Here is a 27,783-nt window from a genome sequence, read left to right on the forward strand (position 1 = left end):
ACTGAGGCTTGGGGAGATGATCCCCCAGTGGCAGAGTGGAGAGTGGCGCAGGTGGGAACAGAATACAGGTCTCTTACACCAGAGGGTTTTGGTCTGCGGAGATTTCTGAGGCTGCCGCCTCCCTGCCTGCCCCTTTGTCAGGCTCGCAAGTTGCAGCCTCCTTTGAGCAGCTTGGGGACTGTAAATGACCCCATACACCCCCGTAGCCATGTCACGTGCATGACTGTGTGGTGTGAAGAAATGTGATCTCCAGCTTCCCCTCTTTGCCAGCTGGGCCGGGAGGGCCTTTCATTGGTACCAGTCAGGAGTCTGTCCTGGCATGGCCAGGTAGTACCAGGCATGGCCACGAGATGGCACACCCACCTCCAGCTCTGTCTGGATTTCCTTGTGCTTCTAAGGCATCGCGGTACCAGGCATGGCCACCAGGTGGCACACCTACCGCAGCTCTCAGTCTCGGGGCTGCTGCCTGCAGACCTTGGTGGTTTTTGTTCTATGGTTTTGCTGTTTTTATCTTGGATTATACAAAAAGGGGCAATCACACTTGTGTCAGGACCCAGTGCTGTGGCTGAGAGTTATCCTCCCCCCACCTCCCTTTCCCATGTAGTAAGAGAGGGCTAGACTGCTTCCCACGGCCCCCACATGTGGGCCTTCTGTAGTGCCTGCTCCCCCCTCGCCCCCCAGCTGAGCTCAGGCTGGTAGGGGGAGAACTAATCCTCTGGTCACAGGATGAGAGAACCAGCAGTGGGGCAGGCCTGGCACACAGGTCTGCGGAGCCCATTAAGCGTGAAAACAGAAGCTCCTGGACCCGCTGTCACATGGAATCCCAGAGGCAAGGCCTGGGAACCTGCATCTTCATAAACTCTGCACACGGGATTGAGAACTTCTGGTCTGTGGTGCCGGGTTTGCAGCTGGGCCTCCTCGTTTGCCTCACCACCTGCCGCTCTGATGCCAACCTGAGGGGGTGACCTTCCCCAGGAGAGGGACTGCCCTGTTTCTCTCTGCTTCTCTGAGGCTACTCGTTAAGAGGACCTGAGGAGCTGGGACAATAAACAAATGCGCCTCCCTACCCAGGGAGACCTCTGACCACAGGGCTGTGAGGAAGGTGAGGCGGCCCTGAGGGGCCCTCCAGACTAGGAGGAGGCTCCCTCACCTCCACGGGGCCCGCTGGCTGAGGGTGAGGTGAGATTGCGTTGTGGCCTCTGGGCTGGAAGGCAGGCTGCAGTTTAACGTTGTCTGGCGGTGTCTGGGGGCAGGAGCAGGTCTGGTGGTTGAGGGCAGATGCTGGGCCCAGGGGAGGTGACTGACCAAGACCCAGATGCCTTCCCTCGCCCTCTACCAGCACTGGCTGCATGCACATCAAATAAACACTTCAGGGATAATTCATTTTTTCTCAAAACATAAATTTATTACTCCTCTCACTACATCTTTGAGCACCTTTGCCAGAATCTCGGGAATGTGTAGAACCCTTTGCACACTTTACCCTTACTAGGCCTTGGCGACAAGGTCCCTCACAGCTTGTGCAATGGCATCCCTGTCGATGCCAAACATCTTCAGCAGCTCAGCTGGCTTCCCACTTCTTGGTACCTCGCCAACGGCGAGGCGGGAGACAGTGATGCCAGGCTCACCCACTAAGGCGGAGGACACTGCCTCACCTATGCCACCTGGGTAAAGGAAAGGAGGCGAGTCAGGTGACTTGGGCCTCAGGGTGAGCAGTGGGCACCTCCTCCCCGGCCCTCTGCTAATCTGAGTTTATTCCTTTACTCAAGGATGACAGAGACCGCACACATACACCCTCCCCCAGGCCTGTGGCCAGAGCAGACATCACCAATCACTCACGATACTTATGTTTTATCATAGGCCCAAATGCAGCCTCTGTATCATTTTTAACACCATCCTCTGGGCAGCGGTTATAAACGAATGAGCATCTGGACTTGACCCCAGAGACTAGGCCCATCTCTTCCCCTGGCGTGGAGCCTGTCCTGGAGGACACATGGAGTGTGCTAGTGAGGGGCTGCTGTGCACAGGACCGTACAAGACAGATTCTGTGTTGCTTTCCCAGTGCGATCCCGTACAACAGCCTTAACGCCCAACTATGTCAGGGACACAGGCCACCTTTTCTACTCTTAGAGGCAAGGTCAAGATCCTCACGGGCTCCCTGGGTGGCAGGGGCTCCAAGGAGCCATGTCAGCAGCTGCGTTTGCTGGGTCCCTGGCCAAGCCTGGGGCCCGTTAAGAGGCCAAGTGCTAGCTGCTCCGCAGGACGGCTCTGGGTTTCCTGGGGCAGGGGATGGAGAGACGTCCAGCCCTCTGACTGTGGTCCTGTGGCCCTGGCCCTCCCCTGACCCGTCTGCCCCTGCCTCTCTAGCTCGGGCTCGTCACCTTCGTAGTAATGGTCCTCCACGGTGAGGATCCTCCCCTTGGTAGCTCGGGCGCTGCTGAGAATGAGATTCCTGTCCAGGGGCTTGATGGTGAAGGGGTCCAACACACGAATGTTGATCTTCTCTGTGAGGGGAGAAAACACAAGGGCGCGGTTTGAGCAGAATGTGCTGGATGCTGTGGGTGTGTCCTCTGACAGGTGGGGGCAGGCGGAGGTGTCTGAAGAGTCGCTGCACAGTTACAGGCCTGCATCCTCCGTCCCTCTGTTCCCTCCACCTGGCTAGTGTTTGCCAACCCTCAGTGGCTTGCCCTCTATCTCTGCTGATCTGTGATGCCCACATCCTCTGGGCCCATCCCGCACCCCCTGGTTTAGGAGCATTTGGTCTTGGGGAACAGAAGCGCCCCTCTCTCTTCCCTCATATCCTGGGTCAGGAGATCTCAGCCTTTGCACCACCAAAGAGTGCGGAGTGGCACGGCAGGGACCTGCACAGTTTTGCTTCATCCTCCCAGGTACCTTCGAAGATACAGGGAAAGCCAGAGGACAGCTCCAGGTGTCTGACGCGAGACAGGGCCGGGGCTCACGGGGTGCGGTGACTGCAGGCCCAGGTGCCAGGTCAGGTGGGGACCCAGCAGAATGGCCTCAGAAGGACAAGTCTGTCCCGTGCCTGCTTCAAGTCTTCCCCCTGGGTCTCCATCCCTGACAGGGCTGGGCTGCCCCTGGCTTCTCTCCAGCAACTTGGAGCCCTGTACACACTGTTCCTTCTGCCTGGGCCTCTCTGCTTATCAGTTCCTACCCACATCTGAGGTCATTTTCCTAAGGACACCCACGTCTGCCTTCTCCTTCCTGCTCAGCACGGCTACGACGAGGCGTCTGTTGCGATTCTGTGGTGTGGGTGTGGGCTAATTCCCCTACTGTATCAGTAGCTAACATCTGTGAGCCTGCAGTGATAACAATGCTAGGTCACATTTATTAAATCCTCAGGACAGCCCCACCGGGAAGGTAACAGTATCTCTATTTTATGGATGGGGAAACTGAGGCATGGTGATGCTTAATAACCAGTGCCCCCACTAAGTGGCGATTCAGGCCTATTGGCAGGCTCTAGACCTCTGCTCTGACCACCGTGCTGAGACACCTCAAGTCCTGCCCTGTGGCCCTGGGCCTATGGCCACTGCAGCCCCAGCGTTTAGCATCATGCTGGCCACATAGTCACAAGTGCTCAAAAGGTGGCTTTTATTACTACCATTTAATTCGAGGAGACTCATTCTCACCCCCAAGACCTAGTACACCATCGGCACCCGATCTGGGACCTGCTGGGTCCCTCCCTCCTCACCTTTCTTCAGTAGGTCGGCAGCAGCCAAGGCCTCATGCAGGGTCACCCCGGCCCCAATCACAGTCACCTGGTCATCCTTGCTCTTCAGGACCACCTGGGGAGGACATGGATGCCAATGAGGCTCAGGGATTGGTGGCCCGGGGTGAGCCCTGGCTTCGGGCATGCTTTGGGGATCTCACTGGGGCATGTATGGCACTGACCTTGGCTTGTTTGACTTGGAAATCCTCATTGCTGTTATAGATGATGGCGTTTTCTGGGCGACTGGTCCGGATGAAGCAGATACCCTGGAACAGAGCAGAATGACAAAGGATTATAGGATGCGGCACGGCCAACCTCAGGGAGTGGATTCCTTCTAGAAAGGCCAGCCTTCCTCACTTGCAAATCTCCACCATGCTGTCCCCCCATGGGTGTGTGACAAGCCACCTCATGCTGGCTGCCCCTCCAGTAGGAAAAGGGACTGTCGTTCCTCAACAGGGTGGACCTCTCCAGACACTCCTCCTGAGCGAGAGCAGCCCAGCAGCTTGGCCAGCCCCAGGCCCCAGACAGAAAATGGCTTTTCTTTCAGGTAGGCTGGTCTCTAAGTCGGGCTTTCCCCCAGAGGGCATCTGGCAAAGGAAGGGGACCCATGGGGGCACCCCGGTCTACGGCATTGTGGCTCTTGGTCGAAACCACGTCACTCAGCCCATTCTTTCGGTGTTGGAGAGCCCAGCTCAGGAGAGCAGACAGGCGTCAACGGCCCGATGGTGCAGGAGCTGCAGATTCTCAGCGAGGAGAGTATGGTGCTGGGTTAGCAATGTCTGCTATGCGGCAGGAAGGGGCATGTGTATTTTGTTTTTCCTGATCTAACCTCTACAAACTACAAACACCAGTGGCAAGGTCAGGAGACACCACTGTGGGGCAGTCAATGACCAGACCAGCTCTTGGCTGGCATGCTGACACCACCACCCCCCACCTCCCCCCACCCCCACCCATACTGGTCAAGAATAGCCACGTGACCGACCAGGCCCTGTGGGTGGCTCAGTCGGTTAAGTGTCTGACTTTGGCTCAGGTCGTGATCTCGTGGTTCGGTCCGTGGGTTTAAGCCCTGCATCAGGCTCTCTGCTGTCAGCACGGAGCCCACTTCAGATCCTCTGTCCCACTTGCTCTCAAAAATAAACAAACATTAAAAAAAAAAAAAAAGAATAGCCATGTGACCAACCTTTGTATTGGCTGCTAATTCCACTGCCTTTTCCGTAGACACACCATCACTTGGGTAAAAGACAGTTGCAGTGGGGATTGACCGAAACATGGCCAGATCTTCCAGAGCCATCTGAGAGGGCCCGTCTTCCCCTGGGGTGTGGGAAAGGATACAACTGAAATAAGCCCCCCACCCATGGAATGGAATCCTGGACCCCCAACCTCCTGATCTGAAAGTCTGGGGAAGTTACAGGTGCAAGCGTCCTGGCCCCGTTCAACTCACCGATGGACACACCACAGTGGGAGCCACAGAAATTGATGTTGCTCTCAGAGATGGCCGCCATGCGAATCTGGTCGAAGGCCCGTGTGAAGAAGGCCCCGAAAGCGCTGCAGAAGGGCACTGTCCGGTTGCGTGTGGCACAGCCCACGGCGACACTCACCTGGGAAGCAGGTAGGGGGGGTGGTCAGTGTCGGCCCCAAAGATGGGGGAGAGGGTGGCCGGAGAGCCCAGAACGTCTCACCCCTCTTGAGGGTCGGAGGATTCAGTCATCCTAGTAAGTGAATTCCCTTCTCCCCATGCAAGAGATCCCTGGGTACCCACGGATTCCACAGTCTGTCTCTGAACATCAAACTCCTTTGACTTGGAATAGCCATGTCAAAAATTCTCTTAAAATTACTTTCCTGGGGATTTTTTTTCTAGCAAATAAGCAAGACCTTGCAGAGGGTAGGCTAATAAACTTGGACACAGATGTTCTTTCCTGGGGTTCTGCAAAACCCCAGGCCCCATCTTCCTGGCCAACCCCCAGCCCTCCCCAACCCTCTTTATGCCTGAGGAAGTACCAGACCCAAATCCCTGCTTAGAAGCACCGAATGCAGGCAGTGGTTCCAAACTGGCTGCCTCCTGATGTGAGTCCTCCTTCCCCAGCCCCTGGGCCCACACCAGCCCACACACCCTGCCAGTTTGGTCTGGACCCTCCAGCTGCCCAGACTAGAAGCCTCAGAGACAGAACTTCAAGTTCAGCGGGAGAAAGAATTTTGGATAGGGTAGGGCCAGATGGCCTTCAGACAGAGGAAGCTCCCAGTCGCTGGGGGCTTGTAGGCCAGGCTGGGCAGTTTGGCCAGAGGACCAGGGCTGTTGGACCCATTATGTTCCAGCCTGTGACTGTGCCTGTCCTACCACCTGGAAGGCCCTTTACCCCAAGAGACAGGCCTTGCACGCCTTTCACCAGCACGCGTGGCCTCCACACCGCATTTCCTGCGTGTGACCGCAGTCTCACTCAGCTCCTGTCTGTACCCTCATCCGGGATATGTGCACCCGACGATCACGGGCACATCCCTCTCCCTTGCCACTACAGTACTCAAGGTCAATGCCGGGTCCTGGCGGTTCCTGTGGTCTCTCTGGGATGGCCTCCAGCAGGCACCTAACACTGCCAACATAGCTGCCCCAGGGGAACAGGAGGACCTCAGCCCCAAGGCTGTGGCTGGCTCTGTGCCCGCCTGCCTACCCCAGCACCCACCATGTTCTGCTCAGCAATGTAGCACTCAATGAATCGGTCTGGGTGCTCCTTTTTGAAGATCTCTGAGAAGGTGGAATTCTTGGTATCCCCATCCAGGGCGATGATGCGGTCATTGACGCGGCCCAGCTTCGCCAGGGCCTGTCCATAGGCCTTGCGGGTAGCTATCTGTGGGGGATAGAGCATGAAGGCTCTGAGCACCAGGATGGCCTGAAGCCTGGCTTGGCCTCAGCGGAGGGGCTGCAACTTTTAGGGAGGAAAAGGAGAACAATAGGGGCAGAAAAAGGAAGCCCGGCAACACCCAGTCCCATGGAAATTTAAGTTCTGTAAGGTTGCCAACGAGAACTTCTACAGGTCTTGGAAGTACCTGCAGCCTCTTGTCCTGAGCCCAGCTGTGAGCCCTCCAAGCTGCAGATGTTCTAACAGATCCCCCCACTCCTGTGACAGAGGTCCATGAATCTATCCCACTCCACACAGGAATACACAGAGGGCCTGGGAGTCATAAAGCCTGGTAATGGTTCACACAGGGGAGGGCCCTGGAGCAGGACAGGCCTGCTGAGGCTCTGCTAGGCCACACACCAGAGGGTGGGGGGTGGGGGGAAAGAGTCCTGAGCTCAGACCTAGGGACTCAGGGTGAAGGGCCAGGGATGGAGAGACACTCAGGTGCTGTGGGCTTTGATCCCAGCACTACCAGTAGGTTGCTGTGTGACTGGGCAAGTCTCTTGTCCTCTCTGAGCCTGTGCAGGTAAATAGTTCCAGAGCTGGCAGTCCCCACGGAGGAGATGGCAGGACCAACTCCTGGAAGGCCCTTTACCCCAAGAGACAGGCCTTGCACGCCTTTCACCAGCACGCGTGGCCTCCACACCGCATTTCCTGCGTGTGAGGAGGAACCTCAGGGTTCCTCCTCACCAGCAAATCCCTCTTCTCTCCCTTTCTGAGCCTCCCAGAGACACATCTCGGCCCCAGGCTCTGGAAACCAGAGAACAACGACTACGCCAGCCAGGCCAGAAAAGCAAGGCCCAACTCTGTACCTTGTCGCCAACTTTGTAGCTGGGTGGGCTGGGCATGCGGATGTTGGTGATGTCCACTAAGGGGGCATCCTCTTGTGGGGGAGTCACGAGGATCTTCTTCGTGCTCTGGATCTGGCTGTAGATTTCCTGGACAATCTGATCGGCCATGTTTTTGGGGAGGGGCTTCCCATGCCAAGCCTCCTTGTCCTCTATGCCTGTGGGTGCAACAGAGGAGGGCAGAGGGCCCAGTAAGACAGTAGTTCCCGAGGGCCAGGAAACCGCTCCACCAGTTGAGGGCAGGCCAGGAGGCCTCCCTGGAGGGGAAAATACAGGGCAGGAAGGATGCTGCCCCAGTGAGGCAGAGCCCTGTGCTGGGAGCTACGGGGGTCAGGAAAAGAGGGTCGTGGTGACCAGGAGTCCACATGCCTGGTGCCCACCAAGTAGCCGGCAGTTCTCCAGGAGCCCACAGCCAACGGGGGAGGGGAGCATGCATGGGTCGCTGTACTGCCTCCCTACATGCAGGGAGGGATCTGTTATAGAAACCTACTCAGTTTGTTGAGTGGGTTGGTCAGGAGGAATGCTGCCCATGAGAGAGGCAAAGCTAAGGCCCAGAGCAGAGGGAGCACAGTCAAGGTCACCCAACACACTGGTGTGCAGCAGAATGGCACCCAGGCACGTTCCTCACCATGCTGCCTTGCTGTGTGAGGAGCAGCAAGGCTTAAGAGCCCCCTCCTCTGAGGTCACTGCAGCCCAGGCAGAGCCAAGGACTGACCCTCCCACATAGCATGCAGCACCCCCACAGACCACCGCCTGCCCCAGAAGCTTTGCGGTTTCCAGATCCCACTTGATGGTAACACCTGAGGCATCAGTGCCAGGCAGCAGCACTGGGGTGGGGAGGATCCCAAGGGTCTTCTCCTTGATGTCCACCCCCTACCAGAAGGCTCCAGACCCACACACCTTCTCCCACACAGCAGTACTTGTCCTCATTTCCCGAGTCCACGTGGGCAGGTGGGCTGCCATGGCACGTGGCACAGGGAAGCTGGCCCGAGGTCTACAGTTAGGCCCCATGTCCCTGGGCAAGTTCCCTGACCACTTCTAGCCATGTTTTCCCATGTCTACCATGGGCCAGGGCTGCCTCAGCCCGAGGGGTCTGGAGCCCCAGGAGCCTGAGTGCTGGGGAGGAGGCTTACATCTGCATCATGCTCTCAGGCCCAGCCAGGAACATCTTCCAGACCCTTCCAGGCCCTCTGCTCATACAGGACTCTGGACGCACTTTACCCGGTCTTCCCAGGTTCTCTGGGCCCTCTGCGCCAGCCCTTCCACTCAGGGCAGACGGCGAGAGCTGCCAAAGATGCCGTGCAGATGACAACCAGGAAGGGTGTGGGGGACTGTGTCACTCGTGAGTCCTCCTGCAGGCCCTCCTCTCCTCCTGCCCAACCTGGGCTTCAATCCTGGCTCAGCCATGCTGACCACTGAGTCACTTCTCAGAGCACAGCATCGCCTGACCCCCCTTCCCCAGCCAGGTGCATGCGGTGTAAGGTGGCAAAGGGTCAGTACTACCCCAGACACAGGACCTCAGAGACCACCCCCACCTGTGGAAAGCCCTACCGCCTCCACTGGCCACAGGGCCTGGTCCCAGGGGTGGGGTGAGCGAGGCAGGGTGTCAGACAGACCTGAGATCCCCCGGCCCTTGAAGGTCTTAGCGATGATGGCCGTCGGCTGGTGCTTGGCCTGGCCAAAGGCCTTGCACAACTCCTCCACGCTGTGTCCATCCACGATGACGGTGTGCCAGCTGGGGACAGAGGAAGGAGAGTGAGCAGTGAGGGACGGGGCCCACCCCCCGAGGGGCTGCCCTCACTCTGCTGCACAGCCATAGGCTGGGAAACACTGAAGAGTGTCAGGGGCGCCTGGGTGGCTCAGTCGATTGGGCATCCAACCCTTGATTTCAGCTCAGGTCATGACCCCGTGGTTAGGGAGTTCGAGCTCCACATCAGGCTCTGCACCGACCTCCAGGGGCCTGCTACCGATTGTCTCCTTATCTCTCTCTGCCCCTCCTCCACTTGCTCTTTCTCAAAAATAAACATTAAAAAAAGAAAAAAAAAGACTTTGGACTTTCTGTTCCCACTTTTGGTTTCATTTTCTCTTTTTCTTTCTCCTTTGTACACATTCTTTTACTTCCTCTTATTTGCCTCTGAATAGATTTTCTTTCTCTTTCCTAAGTATTGCAAAGCTTGGTCCATTTATTTTCTCTTTCGTTTCTGATCTACTCGTTTCCCTGAAATCTACTCATTTCCTGAAAGCTGCATTGGGGACAATGCACTGGGTCTGGAATGTGTCTGCTGTTGGCCTTTTATTCAGGGAACACATCACTCCATAAATGCTGGATGTGGTGCTGGAAACACTTACAAAGTGAGCCAGGCTGACAAAGATAGAAGGGAAGGAGCCTGGGCAGGCCGAACTTTCTCTCTCAGGCCCTCCTTTCTGGGACTCCAGTAGCAATCAACAGCAATAAAATTAGTAGCAATAAAATAGCAGCTAACGTGTCCGGAGTGCGCACTCTGTGGGCACTCACCGAGCACCACACATATGAACCCACTGCAGCCTCACCACAATCCCTTGGGCTGGGTACTGTTGTTTCCCCAATTTTTTTTTTTAATGTAAAGACTTTTTTAAAAATGTTTATTATTTCTGAGAGATGGGGCAGGGGGGAAGGCAGAGAGAGGTGGGGACACAGAATCTGAAACAGCTCCAGGCTCTGAGCTGTCAGCACAGAGCCCGACACATGGCTCCAACTCACAGATCACGAGATCATGACCTGAGCTGAAGTCAGACGCTTAACTGACTGAGCCACCCAGGCATTCTGTTTCCCCCATTTTATAGACACATGAACTGAGGCACCGAGGATGGAACAAGCCTGCCTGCCCAAGTTCACAATGCAAGTTGTTGACACAACCAGGACTTGTGGACACAGGTTATGGACACAGACCCAGGGACACTGCCAGGGTTATGCTGCAAGTCCCCAGCCAACACGGCCTGGGGAGGCTCTAGAGACCCTGGTGGCCCAGTGTCCTCCTCTGTCAGTCACCAGAGAGAACAACTTGTGGCTGCTATGTAACCACAGACTGCAATCCCACCTTTGACCTCTGCCAGGTAGACTCCTCTACAAGAGCGGCCCTGGAGGCCCTTGGCCCCTGGAACCCTGCACAGCCCCAGCCCAGGGCCTCCTCAGCAGAGGATGAGTGCGGGGGCCTGGGTTCCCTAGAGCCTCAACCACAGCACAGCTTTTATTTGGGTCAGGGGAGGGACACTGAGGTGAGGGCCCCCCTTGGCTAACACCCACCCAGATGACCTCCCTGCTTGGGAGTACGTGACCCCAAATTCCCAACCATTCATGGCCCCTCGAGGAAATCTGAAAACCCCGTGTTTCCCACTTCACCAGGAGAGGGGGCCTGCTTCTGCCCTTCAGGCTGGCTAGGGCCACGTACAGGTAGTAGCCACCAGACGGATGCTCAAACCCCTCTAGAACTATCATGTCCCACAGCCTCACCAATAAAGGAACTCACTCACTCTGGGCCTCAGCCCACAACTCCAGCTGGAGGCCTGGGTTGCTAGTTTAAGTCTGAAATTTTGAGTCGAACGCTGAAAAACAGACACCTTCTTTAGATGGGGCTTGGCTCGCAGCTGACTCAGCCCCTGAACCTGAAAAGCTTCCAGCTGGGATAGCTCCTTTGCCGTGAGCGTGCTCAGGCCACAGCCCTCCCTGTACTTACCCAAAGGCCTCGCAACGCTTCTGGTAGACGTCCACCTGGTGCTGCAGCGGGGTGGGGTCGCTCTGGCCCAGGCGGTTGATGTCAAGAATGGCAATCAGGTTGTCCAGCTTGTAGATGCTGGCAAAGGCCATGGCCTCCCACACAGAGCCCTCCGACAGCTCCCCGTCTCCCATCATGCAGTAGACGCGGTAGCTGCAGAAAGGAAGTGGGTCAGAGGCTAACCCCTCATCCGGGGCCCCGTGCTCCCAGCCCATCCCTCCTGGAGAGCTGTCCCCAGAGAAGGGCACAGCAGCCGCACAAGACATCCGACAGTGCCGTCCGTCAGGTCCCTGCTGCCCAGCTGGGGCCACACCCAGGGCTCTGCTGAGTAAATGAACAGTTGGTGGGGTTACTCTCACTGGGGGCACGGGACTTGAGACACCTGCATGGGGTGGGTCTACTTCTCTCCACCTGCCCAGGAACTAGTAATGTTGGGGAGCCCTGGGGACTCGATCCCAGGGGCAGGATGGGGAGGCCGAGACATGGCACCAGGAGCATCCCAGGGCAATTTGTCAGGTGGGAGAAGGGTCACTAACAGGGGCATCTGAGGACCGGGATCACGGTGGGAACAGTGCATCCTAGGATGGGCTCTCCCTGAGGCTCCAAGGCTGCTTCTCACCCCAAGACTCACGCTAGGCCTAGCCCTTTCTCTGTCCTGGGGGCCTTGTCCTGAGTCCACAAGGCAACCATGATGGCTTCAAAGGCAGTGCTACCTGATAAAAAGAGCACTGAACTTGGGGGCAATTTACCTAGTGAACAGAGCCTTCCTTAGATCCCAGGAGGGTGGAGCCAAGGGGATGAGGCTAGAGGAAGGGACACCAGTTCAGAGACTCTGAGATGTGGGTGGACAGAGGTGGCTGAGGGGTAGCGGCCACAGGTGTTAGATCCAATGACCTCATCATCCACGGGCCTGTGTGTGGCACCTAGGGGTTCCCTGTACTGAGTAGCCCTGTCCTTGAGGTAAGCGTACTTGCTGTTCCCAAATCACACAGACAAGAAAACAGGCTCAAAAATCGAGGGTCTTGTCTAAAGATCACGCAGCTGGGGACCTTAGCCCACACTGTTCATTCCTTGCTGTCTAGGAACACACACAGAGGAAGCAGTGACAGGACATGGAGATCCTTCCCTTTCCTGGCCTGGGGTCCAGCTGTGTGGCCCCAGGGAGTGAGGCTCAGAGGGGACACAGCTGCCTGCTGCTGCAGCAGGCAAGCCCTGGAGTGGGCTGCAGCTGAACTGTTCTAGCTTCAGGGCCTCCGACTTCCAGGCCAAGGCAGGGGAGCTGGAAAAGAGGCGGGGACAGCCGGGGTGTGCTGTCAGCATGACTCAGCACTTCTGCAGGCCGCCAGGTCAGGGAGGGCTCCAGCATCCTCCCTCTGCCGGTGCCTTCCCTTCTGTGGCCTCCAGCAGACCAGGCCGCTGGGTCCTGGACCAAGAGCAGGAGTTTCAGGGCCCACACTCGAAGAGGCCTGTCTGAAGCTGTGTTCTGTCCCCACGCTGGTCTCCTGTCCCCTCTGCAGGCTGCAAGGGGGCCCAGAGATGCTGCAGGGGTCGCATCTGTTACAGAAGCTCCAGAAAGTGAGGAGCCTGATGGAGACTGGTAGGGAACCTGACTTCCCCAGGAGACTGCACGGAGGCACACTGGCTGCCTTCCCAAGGCCAAGCCCACTTCTAGGGAAGTCACACTGGGGCCAAGGGTGGAGCGTAGCCTCAGGCTCAGATCAGGAGGGCGTGCTAAGGTCCTGAGGAGACACTTGGAAGCCCGTGAGCAGGAAAGGGGCCCCACAGAAGCTGGGGCTAACCCTGAGGCTCTGTACTGAAGTTGCTAGATTTGGAGAGGGGGCTGCAAATGCCCATGGTTGTGAACTACCCTGAAGAGAAGGAACCCTAAAGAGAGGCCTACCTTTGCTGCAGAGGTTATCTGAAGAGCACCTCAAATGTCCAACAACAGGACTGCCTAACAGGTTTATATCCATAAAAGAGAACACTACGCAATCATTAAAACTAGCTCTCAGGGGGCGCCTGGGTGGCGCAGTCGGTTAAGCGTCCGACTTCAGCCAGGTCACGATCTCGCGGTCCGTGAGTTCGAGCCCCGCGTCGGGCTCTGGGCTGATGGCTCAGAGCCTGGAGCCTGTTTCCGATTCTGTGTCTCCCTCTCTCTCTGCCCCTCCCCCGTTCATGCTCTGTCTCTCTCTGTCCCAAAAATAAATAAAAAAACGTTGAAAAAAAAAAAATTAAAAAAAAAACAAACTAGCTCTCAGGGCGCCTGGGTGGCTCAGTTGGTTAAGCATCCGACTTCAGCTCAGGTCATGATTTCATGGCTTGTGGGTTCGAGCCCCACGTCAGGCTCTGCGCTGACAGCTCAGAGCCTAGAGCCCACTTTGGATTCTGTGTCTCCTTTCCCTCTGCCCCTCCCCCGCTTGCGTTCTGTCTCTCTCTCAAAAATAATATAAACATTAGAAAAAAAAAAAAGCAAAAAACTAGCTCTTGACAGTTAAGGGAGAAATATTCATGATGCTTAGATTTTTCTAAAAAGCAGAATGTAAAATTGTATACATACTAAGATTACAAATTTCTAAGTTTCTTCTCTCAATAACATGGAGGAAATATGGTACATTAAATGAGACTCAAATGGGAGGTAGCTGAGACTAGGAAAACGGTTCATTTCTTTTTAATGCTGTTCCATATTTTTCACATGAGCTGTAACTGTACTCGACAACTCAAACAAAATTATTTAAAAGAGGAATGAAAGTGAGCCAACTTGACGTATGTTTCTTGGTTGAATGACAGGAGAGACGTGACCCGAGGCCAGATCTATTCGATCAGGCCGCTACCTCTGGGAGCCGGGTAATTCCCTTGACATCCCCGCCCGCTCCCGACAAGGTACAGTCTAAGGGCCTGAGCCTTAGCCAGCCCTGGCTGCTGAGAACCCAGCTAAACCCCTTCTCCCTACACTGGCTTGTTCCATTATGTTAGGGTCAGGAAATGACCCTTCACAGGGAATTATTTCAAGCATCTGTAGGGAATAATTAACTCACATCTCTGGTTCTGGGCCAAATAAAATACTCTTAAACATACATCCCATTCTTTGTGCCTTTCACCTCATGGTGAATCACTTCTGGTGGAGCTGAGCTTGGCCCCAAGAGGGTCTGAAAGCCCCCAGCCTCAGCTCACCTCCTGGAGAGCGGTCTCAGGAGCCCCTTCCCCTGCACGTAGTGTCACAACCTATGAGGCTCTCTGTAGCCCTTCTCTTCACTGGATCCACAGTGACCACCATACCCTCTTGACTGCCCTGGCTGTGGTCCTTGTCCTGCCAGTGGACTGCAGGGCACTGGGAAAGGGACTCCTCCAGGAATCCTACTCACGGGCTCCCAGAATCTGCTTCCCTCGGGCCCCTCAGAGCAGCCTGGGGCCTCTTAATACACTCTGGATGCTGGTCCTGGGTGCAAATCCTGCCGCCACCACTAGGAAAGTATTTTACCTCAGTTTTCCCATCTGTGAGAGGGGTAAGTGTAGTCATGTCACCACCCAGCCCACAGGGGGCTTATCAAGGTGAAACCCTAGAAAGCACTGAGCACAGGGTCCCAGTCAATAAAGGAATGAAGGAACCATCTGACGCAGCCAACACTTCTCCCCTCCTACCAATAAAGACACCGGTCTGCAGGCCCAATCTGGCCACACTACATAGCCTTGTGACTAAGATCTGGTGCAAGGGGGTTCTCCTCCACACGTCCCTGGGCTGGAGGCGCAAACCTCTCTGCCCACCCTCTGCAGGTCAATCTCCCCAGTGTTTGTTTCTTCTTTGGCTGACAGGTGGGGCTCAGGGATGCCCAGAACCCTGCAGAACACATAATCTCCTTCCCCACGACGAAGGCATGTGGCTCGAGCCTGGGCATGTGGCCAGACACCGGAGGGGTGGGGCCTTCTGAGACTTCAGGGTCCAGATGCTGGTCTTGGGGAATGCCACAGGAATTCACCAGCCCAATGACTCTCCGTACACTCCTGGCCCTGCCGTCACTAGGAAGGGACACTGGGCATGTCTCTGCTCCTATGAGCCTATTTCCTCATCTGGAAATGGGGCCGGTCATGGTCCCGCATGCATGGTTACTCAGCTTCTATTCCCCACCCCAAGAGGAGGTACCTGGGTGCAACGGTTAAGGCGGGGCCACTGAGGACCCCTCCCAAAACTACTGAGGGTAGCATTTGGGGAGTGCGAGTGTTACCTGGCTTTGTCGAAGTATTTGCCCGTGTAGGCCATCCCACAAGCGGCCCCAAGGCCCTGGCCCAGGGAGCCAGTGGCCACATCGGTGAAAGCTTGTTTCTGTCATAGCAGAGAGCCACAGTTACTCACAGGGGAAAGAGCAGGCAATAGCATTTCCCAACTACCCTCCCAGAACCCGGTCTTGGGCCCGCCCTCCCCCACCGCTGATCCAGGTGCAGGGCGGGCAGCCTCCACCCAGGGTGTGACCTCTCACTCTCCTGTAACGGTAACTGTGCCAGCCCTGCCCACAAGCTTGCTGTGTGACCTCAGGCTCCCACATCACCCACCTTACTACACAGTGTCTGGGAGGAGTCTATGACAAGACTGATGAAACATTTGACCCTTGTGGGTGCCCGGCTCGGTGGGAGGGGCAGGGGTGAGTTTTCATGGTGACCCACGAATTCCGAACATTCGCAGGAGCCAGCACCTCGAGGAGTAAGCTGGGACCCTTCCCTGGGGTGTCACAGCAGGATGCTGGTGACACCCTCACTGACTTCCCGGTGAACCTGTCTGCACAGCCAGGGAAGCCCAGCGGGGCAAGGAGGCTGGATGTGTGGTGCCTGAGGAGAGGTCGTCTCTGCAGCTGATCCCTGGGCTGGGGCCTCAAAACACCTTGCTTGTCTTTAAGGACCAGCTTGGGGTGAAGACCGTGCCCTGGAAACCCCCACTACATCCTTCCGTCTTCACCTCAACGCCCTCTTCCCCCTTTCCACACCATCGGTTTCTCGGTGAGCACCCTGCCCCCTCTTCCCACAGCCCTTGAAAAATAGGAAGTGGAGACAGAGGCCTGTGCTGCTCGAGGTGGGGGCTGCTTACCGGAACAGGGTGCCCGTCCAAGTCAGAGGTGATCTTCCTCAGGTTCAGCAGCTCCTCCTCAGGCAGGAAGCCGGCCTCAGCCCATACGGCATACAGGATGGGAGCCGCGTGGCCCTGCCAGGGGATGAACGGTGGAGGGGGCATCAGCTGGGGAGCTGAGACTTGGGGGCTGTTCCTGCCACACACTGAAAGCGGGGCCCGGCCGATCCCGCTGGCCTTTCCAGGGCAGTAGCAAGTGAAGGCCACGTTCCCCCTTCATCCCTCTCCAGCTCAAAGCTCCCACAGCCAAGGCCGAGTGGGCTCCGGGACAGGTGCAGGGGGAGCACAGCTGTGGGGCCGGTCGATGCCAAATCCCCAGCAGACAGCCGGCAGCCCTAATCCCTGGTTTCTGGCATGTGAGCGGACTTGGACAGCCTTCTAAGCTCTCATGCCTGCCCTGGGAGCCCAGAGGCCACAGGGCCAGAGCTGGGTACAGGTGGATTTCAGGGGTCTGTGGAATAGTTTGTGGCTGTGATTCTCGTGAGTGAGTGGCAGGACAGGGCGGCTCATCCCAAACCCTGCTGTGGTGCGCCACTCCTCAGGGAGCACACAGTGGCCCTGGAGTGCTGGCCCAGCACAGAAAGATGTGTGCACAAAGCCACAAAGCTGTACCCCAGACATGGACTTGAGTCCTACCTGTTGACACGAAACAGGGGGAGAACACCTGGCAGATCATTCTCACGGTCCCCTATCAACAGTTGTTTATTTCTTAACGTGGATTTAGTGTGCCAGCTGGGTCAGCACAGACAAAGACACCAAGAGACAGGCTGGGCCGAGCCGGTGGACGGGGAGCGTGGGTGGAGAGGGTGGGCCGGGGCCAGGCTTACACTAGGGGGTAGGTCCCCTTGGAGATCACTCGTTGCCGGCACCTTCTCACCATTCCAGGGCCCGTGAGACACCTGGCCCAGGAGAAGGCTGGCAGGCTGGGCTCCTACCTTGGAGAGTACAAAGCGGTCGTTGTGAGGGTTCCGGGGGTCCAGGGGCTTGTAGCGCATGGTATGGAAAAAGAGGACAGCCATGATCTCCGCGGCACTGCAGCATGACGTGGGGTGGCTGTGGGCCAGGAGAGAGACAGAGGCATGCATCATGGCCCTGGGCCTCTGACCTACAGCACTCACCTCAGGCCCACATATGGGGTCCTGGGGGGGGTGCATGTGCTAAGGAGTCACAGGCCTGGCTAACCAGAGCCACGTGCTCCTATTCCTGGGAGGGCTGCACGGGGTCTCAAGGATGCTGTATTGGTGGCACGGGGTCTCACCCTCCTGGGGCCCAAGAGTCCAGATCCCCAGAGACACAGCAACTGAATATTTCTGGGGCCAGACTAGAATAAGAAAGAAGGGGCCCCGGAGACTGGGCCCAGAATAGACCCGGTGCAAGGCAGTGTCGAGGCTGGAAAGTAGAGCCTAGTTCTTACCTCACGGCTCCTAACAGCAGTTGGGAGAGCTCAGCAACCGGGAAGCAGTGACCCCTTTATGTCCGACCCGTGAGCTATATCCCGGAGGCACTGCTCAGGACGGTGCCCACTTGTGAGGGATACCCTGCCCTCCCAGGCTGCCAAGCGTGCTGGCTCTCTCAGGCCATGGGCAGGGGGGTGAGGGAGTAAGGCTCATAGAATGAACACAAATCTCCCAGCAGCCTCAGTCCATGGGGTCGGCAGTCGGAAAAGTGGGGCTTCGGGCTCTCCGAGACATCACTGGTTACCTGGAAGCTTTTCAACGGGCATTTTAAAAGCTGGTATAGCCATTAAAAGCCAAGCCTTTGTGCAGAATTTAAAAGGCAAAACATATAATCTCATCTTCCACAAAGGCTAAGATCATGAAAAAATGAAAACCCAACAAGGGTTGCAGGGGGCGCTGACACAAGAGACTGCCCTTCCGGCCCTGGAGTGGTGGGGTCAAGGGGTCTCCCCTTTCTTTAGCCTCTTGCTCTATGAAATACAGTTACTTGAGAGAGCAAATAACAACCTGCGTTAACAACAGAAAGTGCAAAGGTTCTACCTTAGCTGAGAGTTGTTCAGGTCTCTTTGGGCCCCACACAATTAACCCAGCACTGGGGCTAGAGACTGGGGGACATGCTGTAATTCCTGGCTGGTCCTGAAGCCTCCCTTGTCCACAGTTTTGTCAATATGTTAGCCTCAGAGCCCAGTGCCTCCCAGCCACCCGCTCCATGCAGCTTAGCATAGCCCTCTGATGCTGCTCAGAGGTCCACGTGGAAACATGCCCAATGCCAAACCCAAGGGGGCATGCAACATCTGGAGTTCACGCGCACCTCCCTCCTCCCCTGTCAGTCTGCTCCCCCCACTGGGTTAGGGGGTGAGTCACTCCCAGCGCAGACACATTAGTAGAGAAACCCAGAACTGCCCATGCTGGTTTAGTACCGCATTCCCGGCACACAATCATCTTATACTTAGCCATCTCTATGAACTCCTGGTCATGGGGAAAAGACACTAGGCCTGAAAGAGGGAGGTGAGGAGATGTAAATAGGAAACCTTGCTCTGCCGGCAGGATCCCCGCTCCCTCATTCCTGTGCTGAACTTCAGCTGGAGGATATCCCCATCAACACCAGTTAGGCTGATGTCAGGCCTCCCGAGCCTCCCAGGGTGGCCCGGTCTCTGAGGACCCCATGTTTCGGAAGTTATGACCCCATGATGAGAAGTTGGGGAAGGAGGCGGGTGGAGAGTGGGCCAACCTCTCAGAGAAGAAGGAAGGAAGGCAGGTGCAACAGCTCAACCCGCCCCGCCCACCATGTGAACCCAGGTGACATTCCCCACAGGGGCTTCATGTGGCGGCAGCATGCCCAGGCCTGGGCAGAGGAGACGCGGACGGAGGCAGAAGGTCAGCCGTGAAGACACTCCAGAAGCTGAAGGGTGTTGATTTTAACCCTTCCTTGCTAGGTCCATGGTGAGTGAGCCTACAGTGTTATTCCCGCCAAAGCCTGCATCCCAGCCTCACTGCTGGCCTGGTACCCACAGAGTAAAGAAAGAACAAGTGCTTCACCTCCCCAAGGCTCAGCTCCTTCACTTGTAAATGGGGATGCTGTGGTGGGAGGCGGGGTGGGTGCCGGGAGGCCCGGTAACATAATGCATCTGTCACCACTGGCCACACCATCTGCTGGAGGACCTGATGCCAAACCTCTCAGTGCTACTCCAACTCCTCACGTGCTGGCTGGGACCATGACGCCTTGCTGACCATGCGGCAGGCAGGAGGAAAGAAACAAGCCAAAGATTGAGATGTGGCTGTAAACTGTAGAGTGCTGAGCACACAGGAGATGGTTACTTGTAAGCTCAACCTACTACAGGGACTTCAGGGCCCAAAGTGTATGGAGTCTGTAGCTTCAGGGCCTGAGTTTTCCCAGCAACCCCAGCCTGCCTGGGGGCAGACTTCTGGGGGTGGAGGCCCCACCCCTGGTGTTGTGACACACCCATGGATACAAACTGGCTAGAGACGGGTGGGGGGCTGTAGGGTACTTTACATCCTACTCCCTGTGACGCATGGGGACTACAAGTTTGTCCAAAGTAAACGGTCCACTCTCAGCCTCGATTTGTTCAACCTATGAAGAGGGCACTGGCTGCTTAGAGTAAGGTCTGATAAGTGTCTCAATGGTCCCACTTAGCAGAAGACACATTCTTCCAGGTGTTCCCCCTCTCTTCCCTTTAGCATGCACTCCATATCTTCACCAGTTTCCCTGCAGGAAAAGTGCAGAGAAGGTCCCTCACCCCTCTGACTAGGCTACTCTCCATTATCAATATGGCTTTGAGTCTCCATAAAAATGACGCTTCTCCACCCATACTCAAGCTGGGCCAAATCACAAGGAGTCACAAGGCTTCTCAGCAAAAGAACAAACCAGGAATGCCAAACAGCCTCACCAAGGGAGACCCCAACGTGTAAAAGTACAAAGGAAGTCATCTACTGTGAAGAGGAAGTAAGTACCTAATGAAGAAAGTAAAAATCACAAGTGTTGAAAACCCATAGTCAAGAAACAACTTAGAAGGTTAGAAAAATGGAGTGAGCTCAGACAGTAGAAAGATAATAAAATATAGAAATTCAGGAAATAGGAAGCAAATATACAATAAGAAAAAAAAAAATCAAAGCCAAGAGATAGCTCTTAACAAAAGAGTACAAATTTAGAAAACTTCTGATAAGGCAAGATCCAGAAAAAGAGAAGGCCAGTGTCAGAAGCGGAAGGACAGGCATACCAGATGATACAATACTGTAAACAACCTGATGCAAATAAGTTTCAAAACAGGAAAATGTTTAAGAAAAAAAATAACTTATCAAAACTGACTCAAGAAGAAATAGAAAACCCAAGTAATCTTTGAACTGTTACAAAGAAACCAATTAGCAGCTGCAGATGCACATTCACTAAGGCCCAGCAACTCCACTAGTAGGAACGTTCCCCCAGCAAAATGTGTCCTCTAGGAAACACAGGAGTTGTCCCTGCATCGTTTACAATGGCCACTCCTGGAGGCCACCCATGTGTGCATCAACAAAATAGACTCATCACATTATGTTCAGGTAAGGGAATACACTGCAGCACAGGGACAATGAGTGAACGACACAGACCCAACACCCACATGTGAGCAAAGTGCACTACAGAAGGATCTGCAGACCAGAGAAGACCATCCTATTTACAGAGATATACAAATATTTTAAAACAATAAGGAAAATAATGGGCTGAAAATGCAAAATTCAGGGTGTAGCTCTTTCTGGAGGAGGAGGGACATCCAGGAATGTTAAAGCACTGTAATGTCCCAGTTCTTAAGCCTGGTGGTAGGCGCATACAGTGTGTTATTTATAACATGTGCATTATTTATATATCTTTAAAAAAAGGTTTGTTTATTTATTTGGGGGAGGGGAGGGGCAGAGAGAGAGGAGATAGAATCCCAATGTGGGGTTCCAGGTCATGAACTTTGAGACCATGACCTGAGCTGAAATCAAGAGTCAGACACCCAACTGACTGAGCCACCCAAGTGCCCCAGCATTATTTATATTCTTGTTTAGGCATATATTTATTTAAACAAAAATACTCAGGAGGGAATCCCAGGGTGCAAGGTGGAAGTGAACCTTGAAAGCAGTCCTAACCTCTTTCTGTTCCCAGACGGCCCTAGCTGGCTCCTGCCTGGAAAGACTGCCTCCAGACTTTCCCAGCTTTATCCCATGCCACCTCCTCTGAGAAGCCCTCCCTGACCACATTATCTAAAAATACCTCTTCTGGCCGGCTGAGTGGCTCAGTCTGTTAAGCGTCCAACTCTTGATTTTCGGCTCATGATCTCATGGTCAAGAGATCGAGCCCTGCGTTGGGCTCCATCCTGAGCATGGAGCCTGCTTAAGATTCTTTCTTTCTCTCTAAATAAATAAATAAACAAATAAATAAATAAATAAAATAAAAAGACCTCTTCTTCCCCGCATTGACACTTGCCACCACCTGACATCACATGCCTATTTTCTGCCTGTCTATCCTACTGCAACACAAGCTCCGGGCAGGCAGGGACTTTGAGCCTTTTCACTGTCGTATCCTCAGGCCTGAACAGCTCCTGGCACACAATGCACAAATGAATAAATGATGTATCCTGGCCCTGAGCCTCTAAGGATGTGACCTCTCTGAGTCTCGGTAAACATGGAGATAGTAACAGAACCTCATGGAATGAGGTAGTGTATGTGTAAAGAGCTGGGCACAGTGCACAGAAAAATGGCAGTTGTTCGATATTTGCACTTAACATATCAGAGATGAAGTTAACCTCTTCCTCATTTTGAGGATGGAACCACTAAGGCTCACAGAAGGGAAGTGCCTTGCCCAAGGTCACAGAGTCTACCAACAGAAGAGCTAGGACAAAAGCAAATGCTATGAGAAAATCAGGGCGCCTGGGTGGCTCAGCTGGTTAAACATCCGACTTCAGCTCAGGTCATAATTTTGTGGTTTGTGGGTTCGAGCCCCGTATCAGGCTCTGCGCCGACAGCTCAAAGCCTGGAGCCAGCTTCGGATTCTGTGTCTCCCTCTCTCTCTGCTCCTCCCTGACTCACGCTCTGTCTCTCTCTCAATAATAAATAAATGTTAAAAAAAAAAAAAAATTTAAATACTAAGAGAAACTGCTAAACAGATAAAATGTGGTATATCCCCGCACAATGGAATATTCAGCAACAAAAATAACTAAGTGCTGCAGTCACATGCTACAATATGCAGGACCTTCCAGACATTATGCTAAGTGAAAAAAACCAGACCCTAAAGATCTCATTATGTATGATTCCACGGATATGAAATGCCCAGAAGAATTAAATTTACAGAAGCTAGATTAGTGGTCGCCTGGGAGCTGGGAGTGAGTGCAAATGAGCAAGAGGGGCCTTTTAGGAATGATGAAGTGTCCTAAAACTTATGATCAATCACGGTTAATTTACTAAGTTTACTAAAAGCCACGGCCTGTACACTTAAAATGTTATGATTTGCATATAATACCCAATAGAGCTGTTGCAGATTGTTTTTAAGTTTATTTATTTATTTTGAGAGAGACAGTGAACAGGGGAGGGGCAGAGAGGCGGTGGGGGTGGAGGGAGAGAGAGTACCAAGGAGGCTCCTCACTGTCAGCGCAGAGCCTGCTGTGGGGCTCGAACTCACCAACCGTGAGACCATGACCAGAATGGAAGTCGGACACTTAACCAACTGAGCCACCCAGGTGCCCCCAGATTTGTTTTTCAAAGGAGGAAAAGGGGTGGGGAGCCCCCAGTGGAGGAAGTTCTCGAATGTCCGCGTTTCCCTGTCCCGTCGTACAGCCCTCAGAGATCCATTCAGGCCACAAGTGCAACTTCTGAACAAGAAGCCCAAACCGTGCAGGCCCAGCCAGCCGGGCCCACCTGCCGCTGGAGTCATTCACCTAGACCCCCACAAACAGCCTGAGCAGACTCTGCCTCACTGGTCAGCGCAAGAGCACAGAGACCTCCGGGCAGGCCCCCACCCTCAGGGCGCTCCAGGCATCTGGGGCGAACAGCTGTGGAAGTTCCAGATGCTGTGACCCAGGCTCTAGTGACCACAGAGCTGCCTAAGGAAGTAAAGCCCAGGGACCAGGGCTGTGACAGGGGCCACAATGCGTTCAGAGCTGACGGGAAACCATGGAACATCTCAGTCAGACCTTAAGCTGGTTCTTGGTTTCAAGAAACACTGACCACCAGCACTGCTGAGTTCCAAAGTCACTCAGGCGAAGAACGGAGTCACTCTAGGCTGGTGTTTTCACACTGAGTTGGGAAATGCTGCTGCTGGGGAAATCTCAACGGGCTGGGTGCTCTTGCCTCAGTCAGCATCAGGATAGGGTGGAAATCAGCCCCCAAGGAAAAGGAGGCCCAGGCAGCAGCTTTCTGCCCAAAGAGACAGGGCATACATGGGGCCAGAGACTCAAAGGGGCCTAGGCCATGAAGGGGCCCTCTGAGCACTCAGCCAAAGCATCCTCGAATGCCAAAGCTGGGTATGTCCTTCCTGTCACTTCAAAGTTACAGGGACCACCAGAAAGTGGAGCTCATAACAGCAGATGGCAGGACCCCAGAGCTTGCTCAGTCCGTTCCCCCAGACTACTCGTGAAGGATCCAGTTTGAAAACCACCTAAGGACTTCTCCTTTCAAGATGGGGAAACTTCCCTGGGATGGGAAGGGCCTTTCTTTCTTTTTTTTCTTTTTTTTTTGCATTTTTATTTATTTTTGAGAGACAGAGAGAGACGGAGCACAAGTGGCAGAGGGGCAGAGAGAGACTGAAACACAGAATCTGAAGCAGGCTCCAGGCTCTGAGCCGGACACAGAGCCAGGCACAGAGCCGGACGTGGGGCTTGAACTCACAAACTGGGAGATCATGACCTGAGCTGAAGTCGGACGCTGCAGATGCTCAGAACAGGGCCTGGGTTAGGTTCCTGTCGTCTTCTGCTCACCAGCCAGGTCTGGCCAGACATTATATTCCCAGGTATCCCTCCCAACACTGTGGGTCAGAACCCAAGGGACTCGCTACAGGCACAAATCATGCCCCCTCTCCCCCCACCCCACACTTCAGGCCTAATTCTAAAGGTGTCCTCCAACAGCACTCAGCACTATTTGGATAATGCCACAGCCCAGAGCCCCGGTCAACGAGAGCTACAAAATCTTCATCACCAGCCTCAGCAGCCAGGCCACTTCTGACAAGACCATCGGGTTTCACTTTTTTAAAGCCTAGATGAGCTGGCTCCCTGCCACAGTTCCCTCAGCATGTGCAGGGATAGGACCCCGGAGAAGCCTGGCCATTGTTGAAGCTGCCTCCACAAAGAGCCCTCTGTGAGGCTCTGTCCCTCAGCGCCTCTGACACAGAGGCCAGTGTCCTTACTCCCTGGGGCCTGGGGAGCTGACATGGGGTCAGCGATGGCAGACGAATGGGAAAGCTCCTGAGAATCCAGAACCCTCCTGAACCCAGAACGTGTGAGCGCAGCCCCTGTGGGGGGCCATGAAAAGACCTGGCCGAAGCACTGTTTCTCCCCCAGGGCGTAAGCTCCCCAGAAAAGGGGTGTCCCGAAGGGATGGTCACTTTGGCTGTGGCTGCTGCCCAGACTGGGCCAGGGCCTCACTCCCTGTGGGGAGTGGGTAGGGCCTCAAGGTGAACATCCAGAGTCCTCTGTTGCCATCTTTTGTGCACACACAGAGCTCAGCACACACCCTCGAACACCCCTTGTGACAGGGGTTGTGTAGCAGTGTTACTTCCTTCTGAAAAAGAAGTGTTCTCTAAGTCTCTCCTGCGTCTTTACACACTCACAAACAACACAGGAATCATGTCTTCTACGCTCTTTTTTTTCCTTTTGGCAACTGGACACTTTTTGAGCTCAGTGAGTTCCTCCAAAAGGCATTACAATGTAAACTTGAGTGTCTCTCAGGGCCACACACTGTATCTTCTTCCTGCAGGTTTTTAACCACGTAACAGAGACCCAGGAGAGCCCCTGATCCCACCCCCAACAGCTGTAATGTTATCTTATTTCTCTCAAAATGCTTTCAGACTGAGTGACATCTGCCATCACTGCACCTGGTCTTCCCTTTTCCAACTTCCCCCTGGGAGGCCCCTTCCATTATAATGTTACTTCATTTCTCCAAGTGCCTTCAGACTGACTTGACTGATACCTGCCATTACTGCACCTGGCCTTCTCCTTTCCCCAACTTCCGTTCTCCAGCCTGGCACTCCCTGCCAGCCCCATGAGTCTTCCTATCAACCCTAGCCCCTCACTGGGAGCACAGAATAGCTAGCCACCAATGAGCAGCTTGGGCAGCTCACTTAACACCCTAGCCTCAGTTTCCTCATCCGTAAAGTGTGCAGGTAACAGCATCTATCTCATACGGTTATTCTCAAAACGCATGAGACAACATTAGCAATAAAGGATGCTTTGTGTCATGCCAGGGATACCCATTTGGGGGCAGGACCCTGCAATTGTCTGCAGGTCATATCTAGCCTCGCAAGATGCTCAGATATGTAACACCACTTAGTCGGGTAACTGCTGTCTCTGCAGCTAGATCCCCAAGAGCCTGGCTAGACAGGTCCTAGCACACAGTAGGGATCAATAAGGCCCTGCAGGGTGAATGACCCCACTGAAATGGTCAAGGGAAGGAGATCTAGTAGTACCCAGCAAGCAACACAAGGTGTGCGGACCTACTGTGGGTCAGGCAGGGGAGGGGCACTGCAAGGTGTCTGGCAGGGGAGAGGCACTGCGAGTAAGGCAAGGGACGTCAATCAGAATGGGCAAGTCTGACATAAACCTGATAGAAATAACAGCTCTAAAGCATGCATGGGGCGGGGGTGGGGGTGGGTGGGGAGGGGGGTGGGCAGGAGAAGCTGCCCGCCAGGGGAGGTCTAATCCCTTCTGAGAACTGGAGGTCTTGAAGGCATAAAAGGTGAGTACCCATCCTGAAAGTCAGAAGAGATGTACTTATTAATGTACCCTGTATGACACTGGCCAGAAGCCAGAATTTTGGGGTTGTTCTAAACACACAGCTTGATTGGAGAGATTCCTGGAAAATCACCCCTACCCAACCCTCAAGATCACTTCATCAATCCAGCACAGGGCAGTCTCTGCAGCCTCATGCCAGGCCCCAAGGGAGGTGCTGGAATCCCTGAAACCACCCAGTTTCAGTGGGAGCTACCACTGTTCCCATTTTACAGAGTGAGAAAGCCTGTGGAGTAACTAACTCACCGGCCCACCCTCTCAACGGACCTCACCGACTGCCCCCAGCAGCACAGCGCCCTGTCATTATGTCCCTGCTACCTTCGGAGGCGGCTCCCTGGGATCAACAGCAGCCTTTCAGCACCTTCTCAGCCAGAAAGGCTGGCGGGAAAGGATGTTGGGGGATGGGCCTCCCGCCCCTGCCCCTGGCGGCTGGCCATGCCCTGGGACCTTGTCCTCTATCCTCGGTTCTCTCAGCCTTCCAAATCCCCGCTCCCATTCCTCCCGCCTCCGGCCTGCAGGTCACGTCTTAGACCTCCCCTGCACGCCGCGTGCCAGGGTTCTGCATCCACACGGCCACTTCCTCCCCACTCTGCATCTCAGCAGACCCCTGCTCCAGAATCAGACCCAAAAGCAAGGGTGGCAGGAACGTGAAGAGGCGAAGGGGAGAGGTTGTGAGGCGGAGAGAGGGCCCGGCCCCACTCAAGCTGCAAAATGAACGGCTAAAACAGACGCTCTCGCGTAGGGCAGCTTGCATTTCAATTGCAGCCCTCGCCGTGTGTCACCTTGAGCAACTGACTCAAACTCGGAGCCTCGGTTTCCCCATCCGCAAGGTGGAACGTTGGCGGTGGCGCCCACAGAGGGCCGCGCGTGCAGAGCGCATGGCACAGGGCCGGGCTCTCCGCCACAGTGCAACAATAGTGGCCCTCTCGGCTCCGGATTCCCAAGCGCAGTCCGCGCGCCGCGGAGCAGCAAGGGAGCCGGCGCCCGGCGAGGGGCAGGGCGGGCCCGAGACGCAGCGGGAGCCGCGGCCCACCGGATGGAAGCCGGCCAGAGAGCGCGCGCCGCGGCGGGAGGCGCCTCCGGCCCGGGCCCTGCGAGGCGCGCGCCTCTGCTACCTGACCGCGACCCGGCCGCCTCCCTCGAGGAGGCTTAGTGCAGCGCGACATGGAGCTGGCGCGCCCACAGTTACCGCGGCCTTCGGAACGGCGCCCTCCCCCGCCACGCGTCTGGCACTCACCCCGAGCCGGCCGCCGTGGTGGCCTGGATGGAGCTTATGCGCAGGCGGTTGGCCGTGTCCTTCAGGGCCTGCAGCTTCTGCTGATCAGGTTTATGGTAGCCCTCCATGGCGTGGCCGGGCGGGCAAGCGGATGGGGAGGACGAGGACGCGGTCGCGGAGACGCACGGGTTGCACTACCGCTCCGGCGATGACTGGCAGGGCCTAGGCCCGGCGCCGCGAGGGGCGAGTTAAGACTCCCCGGACCCGCCCACGAGGGCGGGGCGCCGGCATCACCCCAGGCCTCTGCGCCG

The 27,783-nt window shown here is 55.3% G+C and overlaps 1 protein-coding gene across 1 annotated transcript; it reads right to left on the minus strand.

The window, feature by feature from the left end:
- Window positions 1-1,379: 1,379 nt before the first annotated feature.
- Window positions 1,380-27,696, minus strand: TKT (transketolase). Its single transcript, XM_030307016.2, has 14 exons — window positions 27,494-27,696; window positions 17,264-17,381; window positions 16,290-16,403; window positions 15,436-15,533; window positions 11,177-11,368; window positions 9,080-9,198; window positions 7,428-7,621; window positions 6,400-6,564; window positions 5,166-5,322; window positions 4,905-5,035; window positions 3,907-3,990; window positions 3,707-3,800; window positions 2,379-2,501; window positions 1,380-1,661 (listed from the first exon to the last, which is right to left on the minus strand). The coding sequence occupies exons 1-14, from the start codon at window positions 27,598-27,600 to the stop codon at window positions 1,486-1,488; spliced, it is 1,872 nt and encodes a 623-aa protein (XP_030162876.1). The 5' UTR covers window positions 27,601-27,696; the 3' UTR covers window positions 1,380-1,485.
- Between the last annotated feature and the right edge of the window lie 87 nt (window positions 27,697-27,783).

This window comes from Lynx canadensis, chromosome A2 (assembly GCF_007474595.2).
Source record: "Lynx canadensis isolate LIC74 chromosome A2, mLynCan4.pri.v2, whole genome shotgun sequence".
Taxonomy (NCBI): domain Eukaryota; kingdom Metazoa; phylum Chordata; class Mammalia; order Carnivora; family Felidae; genus Lynx; species Lynx canadensis.